The sequence below is a fragment of the Branchiostoma belcheri genome, unplaced genomic scaffold, assembly GCF_001625305.1.
Source record: "Branchiostoma belcheri isolate BF01 breed outbred unplaced genomic scaffold, Haploidv18h27 scaffold44, whole genome shotgun sequence".
Taxonomy (NCBI): domain Eukaryota; kingdom Metazoa; phylum Chordata; class Leptocardii; order Amphioxiformes; family Branchiostomatidae; genus Branchiostoma; species Branchiostoma belcheri.
Window position 1 is genome coordinate 202124 of NW_017804065.1, and position 8487 is coordinate 210610.

The window sequence follows — 8487 nt, forward strand, 5'->3', positions numbered from 1 at the left end:
TCCCCCCGGCCCGGCAGGTGAGTGCGCGGGAAGCCAGCGACACCGAAAATCCGGGGCCGGCCCGTTGCATGAGGCCCGGCACGGCAAAGGTTGGTTTTGGCCTATGCATTGCACCACGACTCTGTCCCGGCATTATCATGCAAAAAGGGTACCAGAGTCGTCCACGGCTAGTGTTTACCATACTTTCTCTTCGCATCTTTTTGTATATTTGATGCTTGGATGATAGGATCCTTGCTACATGTGTGTTTTATCTGTTTATAGATGGTTGTAATGCCTTAAATATTCTTGACCACTTCCAGAAACTACTCGATCAGATTTCCTAGATGCTGATAGCGTTTGGAATGAGTTTCGGATCCAAGTAGTCGTAAGGCTGAAAACGCTGCGTTTGGTTTTCACTTTCGATTTTGCTCGAAACAGCATCAAGATCCTCCTTGAACCTGTAAACGACATAGAAAAACACCATTTTTGAACAAACTCTAAAGGTTTATTCAACAGCTTGGGAATCCAGATACACTAAGGTAATGTCAAACCAAGCAGAACGATAACTAATTTCTCAATATCACCCCCTTTATTATAATAACCAGACACTTCATGGGCGAGAAAACATTTGTTCATTTCATAGTTTCACAATTGTCTTATTTGCATCATTTGCTTGATGATGATTTGCTTTGTTTGCTTTACGTAGTTATCTTTTGATAATTGACAGTGAATTGAGTGCCATCGCGTATTGGAAATAAATGTCGCAACAACAAAAATAAACACAAAATTAAACAGAAAACATTGGGTACCTTTGAACGACCTGCAGCACTTTGGGACTCTGTAGGTATGAAACCAAGAAGTCTCCCAGGGGCCTTGTTGCCCGCTCACTGAGGACGTCCGTCAACAGGTTGATCTCAACAGTTTTCTTCTTTCCGGGAAGTGCATTCAGGATGTCCTCTTCTGTCAGAGCATTCTGTGGAAAGGCCCATTCAATAATTTTCTTTTTTTTAGATGTGCCCTTCTACTGCTGTAGCTAATTGTAATCCGACCGATTGATGTCACATTGATAAATGTCTGTAGCCGTAATGACTGGTTTCTATAGTGACAGAATCCTGTGCTCCTATTGGACTGGTTTTCATAGAGCTAAAGAAACCTGAGCTGCTATTGTATTGGTACTTCTTATTTCTAGATCAGCCTCAATCTCATGTCTTAGAAGAGGGCGTCTAACAAGCCCCTGAAGTGAGATATTGTGTAACACAGACTATATGAGTGAATTACCTTATTTGCAGGTGGGTTCCCCTCCAACATGAGCGGCATGTTGGGTACGAAGCCGTACTGGTCCCACTGCATGAAGTTGACGGCAGCGTGCTGCACGCTACTGGTGAAGATGACGCACGTCACCGTTTGGATCAGCTGATCAAGGGTCGAGAAATGTCCATTCCCAGGAACTCCCTGTGTGTTATCAGATTCACTATGAAGTTCCCTCTAGGTTAGATTGTGTTGATACACTACATTATTCCCTACCATCCTTGATATAACCAAAGACCCGGCTGCTCAGGATATACTAAGTACATGTACGTCACTTTACGAAAGTGTCGCGCCGGTCACCGGTGGTTGGAAGTTTGTACCGACCCTCGTCTCTGTCCAAGAAGATTGGTGCGTCATTTAACTATTTAGATTTCTTTAGATTAAATCCCTTTTCCACAATCTGTGGTACCAACGTAGATGAATCTTTCTTATGTAGAGGTCATTTACGGAGAACGACAATAACATGACCAAAGCACTAAGCAAGATAAAAATGACTTACCTTGACAGTAATAGTATCATCCGATGAAGAAGCGAGGGCCCGTGCCCAGGCCTGGATCTCCTTGTCTTCCTTCAGCTTGGAGGAATTGTCTACGAGAAAAACGAAATGACACAAATTTCAATAATCTTGTTTATGTTTCCATCCGTAGCTTCACCAAAAACCATCTCCCGGTCTCTGGGGTAATAATGATATTAATAGACCATGTATACGACCAGTGGATTACCGGGGACACCGTAGTATACAGCATAAACATGACGTCATAACAGCGTACTCACTCCCATCATCGTAGAAAATCTTCACGACGCTGGTGACGTATTTGTGGATCACGTGATACGAACGTAAACCGTCGTCACGGTAGTGGTAGTTCGGCAGTGCTTTCTCATCGTCAACCTGAAAGTTTACAGAATCATACATATAGAGAGAGAGAGATAGTTGAGAGTGAACGGTTAAGTGAATCTAGTATTGGTGATGATGATTAAAATAGACATTGCATAGCTATAGCTATCATTACAATACAAACTAAAATGATGGAATATTATCAATAAAAGTCGTCATATTCTTGAGCCCCCTGCTCATACAATATACTAGGAGCAATAAAAACAACTAGGGTAACAACGTCTGTTGCCTTAGTTATGTTGATACAAACGACACAAAAGAAGTGAAGATGAAATCAACAATACGAGTAACACGAGGCTTTTGTGTGCAGATAAATTCAACAGTCAAAACCTGCCCTCACCCCTCGACTTTTCAGGTCTTCCAAAAGTGATCCATCCACATCAAGCCGCCATGTCTTCAGTCTGTAGCATTCATAAATTTAGAAAGAATATTTAGAAATTTAGAAGAAAAACATCAGTGTGACAGTTCATGAAAGACCAATTGTCAAACCAGCTACCAATCAAAATAACTATTTTTTGCTAACGCCTATATTCATTCATGTGCCCCGATGATGATATAGATATCTCCATTTATGACTTACTTTTCTTTGATAAGAGCGAAGGCGCCCTCCACGCCAATCTGCGTTACCAAATCCAGACCACCTCCTTTGTTGACCAGTGTCTCCAGCGCAAAACTACGCAACGACAAGAAAAGTACGAGTCAGCTCCGGTATCTTTGTTAGCAACACATGGATTAATTGGTTTTCAAAACACGTTCCACTGCAAAATTAAATACGTTGACATACCAATGTCTTCAATGCATTCGTGGCTACATATGAATCGTTTGTACTCATATTCATCCATACGATGACAAAATGCAAGAACATGTTATCTATGTTTAATCTGGCTTCTGACTATCTAAACGAGATTGGTGTGTTTCGGCTTTGATTGACTAATCAGTCTAGCAGTGTATCTCACTTATTGATAGCAAAAAGGTAGATGAAGTGCGGCTGCATCAGACGGAGAATCGGGTGGGCCGGCGCAAGGTTCTGAACGGCCGAAAGTGCTAGTGCTTCAACCAATAGATGGGTAAATCCTGTGAACACATGGAAACATGATACATTTATAGAAAAAGTTCTCCACATACAAAAATACAAAATACAACCGGGGTGGATGAACTGACGTGACGATGACGTAAGATTTGTCCACCATACTTGGTGGCTAAAACTTGTTATTAGGTGGACTTGATTTTGAATATAGGCCTGCAGCACTCTTCCTGGTTCAACCACTACACGCGCGAACTCTCTTATGCGTATCATTACCATTGTATCTTATAGTATCGAATTGTAAGGTGTAAAATTGATCTGACCAAGGTGAGGCACGGCCTCGTGGTAGTTCCCGTCTGCGCAGTTGAACCACATCTTTGCCATCAGCCAAGTGTAAGGCGGGTCGCTCGGCAGGAATACCTAGAGTTGGGCGGCATACATGTATACACGGTAAACGTCTTTAGTCATGTATACCCAGGATTCCGAGAAAACCACATATACTACGAGTCCCCATGGCAAAAATTACGCACTAGAAGGTCTCCGCGTCCTAAAGTACGGAGCTCCTCCTCAAAGTACACATTGGGATAAGCACCGCAGCTTATTCTGGATATGGGTGCTGCTGACCAGTTTGGGATACATGCACGTATCCAAAATGGGTAGTTTGCATATAATAGTCCCAAATATGACTTTGACTCGTCTGGGATAAAGAGCCGCCCAGGATGCAAAAGACTGAAGGATTGAGAGTTAATAAAAGACTCACGGGGTTCTGTTCTTGGTCGTTAGGATACAACTGGATTGCGACAGGAACCAGGTCACCATTGTCGTTAACAAAGAACAGTCCATAAGGAGCACACATCTGTGGGAAGAGTGGCACGTTTGGATATCACCAAAGTTCATAGATAGATAACGAATTTTTCTTACGTTTTGCGTGTATCACGCCGTTACGTTTGTATCGTGCATCATATTCCAATCGTAAAACCAAGAATTACACAAATATGATATTACTCGTTCAGCGATCGCTACTGTCAAGTGGAAAATGGACCTGAACCACCACTTACTGACCCTGTTACTTACTTTACTTTCCAGTTGAGTCTGAAACACAAGGAAGTTGGACTCACTGGTTTGCCGGCGTCCGCAAATGCTGCTGCCTTCATGATGGTGTGATCCACGATGTACAGACGCTTCTTTCGCATGGCTGCGTTCAGTTTCAGGCCTTGGAGGAAAGGTTCGACCATCTCCGACGTTACGCCAAAACTAGGAAAGAAGTGGTTGAGGAGACTGACAAGTGAACTACCTACTGACGAGTATCATCAGGACGAGTATCACCCTTCATCAAACTTCATCAACAAACAGCACAACACACTTTCCAAACTGTCTGGGAAAGAACGATTGATTTATTGATAAAGGTAGTTTGGGAAACATTTTGTAAAACCTACACCATCTCACTCCGAACGCAAATTGTGAACACTGTCATGGCGGTCAGTATCTGCCCTCTTCATTGAAATGGAAAGTTCATGAATACTCACGCCGCCGGTATCTCCTCGCACAGACGAATCGATGTGGGGTTGACGCCATTGAGACGCTGCGCGCCAAAATGCTCGTCGGTTCTCCAGTTGGCTTTTCCCTTGAGTTGAAAAAAAAACATTAATCATAAGTCTCTCAAATTCATTCAGATAAAAGTGTACACTTGGTGGATAGTGGCTTAAGGAAAGAAGATAGTTCGGCGACGTGATAAATGGGAGGCTCATATAACCGTTTCGCGAGACTGCATGAAGATATCCTCACTTTGGGGATTTTGCCTGCTTCGAACACCTCGTCGATACCGTCGAAAGTCTTCCACCGTCCAGCCTCAATGAGGATCGACAAATTCGTCACGGCCAGTGTGATCCCCGTCTTAGCCATAGCCGTCTGTAATTATGTCCACAAATTAAAAATCATATCAGATGATGAAACATTAGACTAGAGTGATCATAAGTTGCAGTGCTCTTTATCATACGTTCGTCTTTTTATGTAAGTTGCAAATAGCCTTCGGGAAACACTTTGTAGTTAGCTTACATGTGTATTAGGTAATCGACATATACACCTGACTAAATATGATACATCGATCACAGTATATATATATATATATATATATATATATATATATATATATATATATATATATACATTTACTATTTTGGACATACCTGTATGCATAAAGAACGTGTATGTATTCTTATATGTTATGTGTATGCATTGATATAACGTTAATAATTTAGAAACCTGTGTACGTTTACCTTTTGTCTGGTTGAAAACTCGTCCTCTGGTGGTAGTTTTCTCAACTAAATGCGTGAAACACGATGAAAAATTACTCAGGACAACATCAATGCTAAGTTCCTAGTGGTTTGTGATATCACTACCTAACTGATACAACCCCGGGGCTGCCGTTACAAATCGGATGGCATCCAGGCTAAACTGATACATCAGGTAGTTACGGCGCAATATTTTCTGCCTGTACAAGATGATATAAGGACATGTACTAAAACGCCGGAAGCCACGTCCTCTAACAACGCCCTAACGACTTAATGTATATACCCGCTGATGGTCATGTAATCAAATTCGTCTCTCTTATCAGTCAAATTTCTCCTTGGTCAAATCGCTAATTATGATTGACAGTTTGTAAAATCGTACCATTGGCAGCAGGCCCGGAGAAGGCGTGAATGACGCGTAACGTTTCTTCATCTCCTGCAGCTCCCTCTCACGGTTCTCTGCGTGTCGGTCGTACTGGGGCAGTACTGCACCGCCAGGGGGCACCCACACCCGTTCACCTGCAAGCAAGGAAACAGAGATTTCAAAGTAGATATAGTTTGCCTTAACGAATTATATCATAGAATGTGTTATTGCATTATTCCTTCATAATACCATGGTTTCTGTTTCATACAGCTGGCGATCACGTCCATAAACCGATGTCATGCCGGGTCAAAACCCTGTCAATCAAGTGAAACCCAAGCTCCGCCCACGCATGTCGGAACCCAAACATACAAATTCGCCACCTAAACCAGTGTCACCCATAATAATATATCCGTCCCTGTATTTTCGTAAAACATAAGGCGAGGTTCTGGAACAGAAGAATAAGCAAAAACAGAGGTTTGACCCCTGAAGCATCGGCCTAAAATCCCTCACAACGCTGCCGACCCTGGGATCGAACCACTGCCCTCAGATCCACAGAATTTGATCCACTGACCTGCTTTAATCCATCGGTCGACAGGGAACTCATCGGTTGGGCCGTTCTGGTCCGGCTGTAGCTTTACAGAGACGGACTGACAGAACCAGTTGTCATGTGGGGCGGCCCCGTCTCGCCACACCTCCAGGTCACGGATGGGGGGGAGGACTGCAATGTCATCCACATTGAACCTACAGTAAAGTAAAGCAGTCATGCACAACTGAGGTGAAACCAGGTGCATTTTCTAGTATCTAACACAGTGATGGATTACCCCTCGCCTACTTGGTATGTGTGATGGGTTCTTTTACATGCAGAGGTTTGACGCTTGAGTCTTCCTCATACACGGGAGCACCGACCTTATTTTTCAGGACTTAAATCAGAAACAACATTTTTAACTAGGCCTTACTTTTATGCCCTGAGTAATATACACATGTAGTTACTGAAAGGTCGGTTGAAAATATGATTACGCGTTGTGCTGAAAAGAAAGCCTAATCTACCAGGTGACTTTTTGAAAAGAAACTGTTCTTTTGTAGGCTTACATGGAACATTTATGTGTCTACAGCACAAACCTCTAGGATAATATGAAACAATTTTCGCATTTCCCATTATTAAAAATGACAATATGACACTTACTCCTGGTCACTGCCCCTTTCGAAGTCATCTTCCCAAAGCAAGTCGAGGCGGATATCACGTGATCTGTCTCCCTCGCTGTCAATCAGGGCAATGAAGATGTTTCCGTCCGTCCCCCCGCCCTGGTAGTTCCCCGTCTTCACTGTCACAAGCGCCGAGGTCGCGCGACTCTGTGTGTGGAGAAAAGGAGGCACAACTAAAGATTCCACACAGGAAGCGTGATCTGGCTGAATATTTCATAACACTGTAAAACTTTCCGAATCCCGACTTATTATATAATTCGAGTTTTCTGATTCTAACACCGAGGAATTTTGCATCCTAAAAAGGATACAATAGCATATGATGTATCCCACCTCTGAAGCCACCTTGCTCCGCGGCCGTGAACACTGTACACCCATGGTTGATAGCTCTACTGCTAGGCTGGTCGGACGGTCAACTTGGTCCTGTGTAACAACAAATAATACCAATGGCTAGTACATTAAGGGCATCCTCACTTGATAGCTTTGAACAACGCTTACAGTTAGATGTGCAAAGTAGTGTGATATAACCAGCTGCCGGTAAACATAACTATAAAGATCCAGATACAAAAATGTTGCGTAGCCCTGCTAAATCACCGCTGCCAGGATCTCCCCATGCACACCCTCAAACAGCAGTGGGGCGAGATCCCGGTTGAGATGTTTCGAGATCTGACGTTTAATGTCAAAATATGCTTGATTTTTGTAATGTGGAATTTTAAAAACAACAAGTGTCCATAGGCAACAATTCTCCGTGAAGTTTTATACTTTGCAAATACATATGATCAACAACACGACAATCTAAGCAGATGAACAAAGTTATCTTTCATAACAATATCTTTCATTTACTACATATTATCTATTTGATAAGGTATCGTAGTATGTGCAAACCAGTCACAATTACAGTCACAAACAAGTCACATTCGAAACAGATACTCGCAAATGATTATACACAACAACCACCCAATATCTGCTTATAAAACCTCGCCTGCCACACAGGTACGACATATTCCACAGGATTATGGAAATAGGGGCGTTTCTGAAATATGAATTTACCTCAATATAAAACTCCTACGGTAAATTCTCGCCCGCTATTCAAAACAACGATTTTTTACGACCAGTCCCATGGGCCTCTTGAATTCAGGGATGATTTTGAATATTACATTGACCACGAAAACAGCTACGGTAAAAATAAAAAATACGTGAATCACCACGGGCATACCTGCAGACCACGTATAACAAGGGGAACCCTGTGTTTTAGCTACGAACGCGAAAAACCGACTGACCACAATACTCCTGCAGGAGGGATTCCTTACTCTCCAAGCAGAGGTTTGGGTTTTGGGGGTATTTTTAGTGTGTTTTTAGGCTTTTTTTATCGGGGTTTCTCTTTTGCACTGAATTTTTTTTCCGGGTTTGGTGGGAAAAAAAATTCAGT

The 8487-nt window shown here is 42.6% G+C and overlaps 1 protein-coding gene across 1 annotated transcript in view; it reads right to left on the minus strand.

Annotated features, from left to right (window-relative positions):
• Positions 1–236: 236 nt before the first annotated feature.
• Positions 237–8487, minus strand: part of LOC109478532 (allene oxide synthase-lipoxygenase protein-like) — a 12780-nt gene continuing 4529 nt past the window's right edge. Inside the window, exons 2-16 of the mRNA XM_019780144.1 lie at positions 7392–7481; positions 7042–7208; positions 6430–6599; positions 5877–6013; positions 4992–5114; positions 3967–4062; positions 3530–3626; positions 3139–3256; positions 2763–2855; positions 2523–2583; positions 2062–2176; positions 1787–1875; positions 1258–1431; positions 789–952; positions 237–437 (exon numbers count right to left, since the gene is read on the minus strand). Of these exons, the coding sequence (XP_019635703.1) occupies positions 320–437; positions 789–952; positions 1258–1431; positions 1787–1875; positions 2062–2176; positions 2523–2583; positions 2763–2855; positions 3139–3256; positions 3530–3626; positions 3967–4062; positions 4992–5114; positions 5877–6013; positions 6430–6599; positions 7042–7208; positions 7392–7436 (1767 nt within the window). The 5' untranslated portion in view covers positions 7437–7481 and the 3' untranslated portion in view covers positions 237–319. The remainder of the gene's footprint in view (positions 438–788; positions 953–1257; positions 1432–1786; positions 1876–2061; positions 2177–2522; positions 2584–2762; positions 2856–3138; positions 3257–3529; positions 3627–3966; positions 4063–4991; positions 5115–5876; positions 6014–6429; positions 6600–7041; positions 7209–7391; positions 7482–8487) is intronic.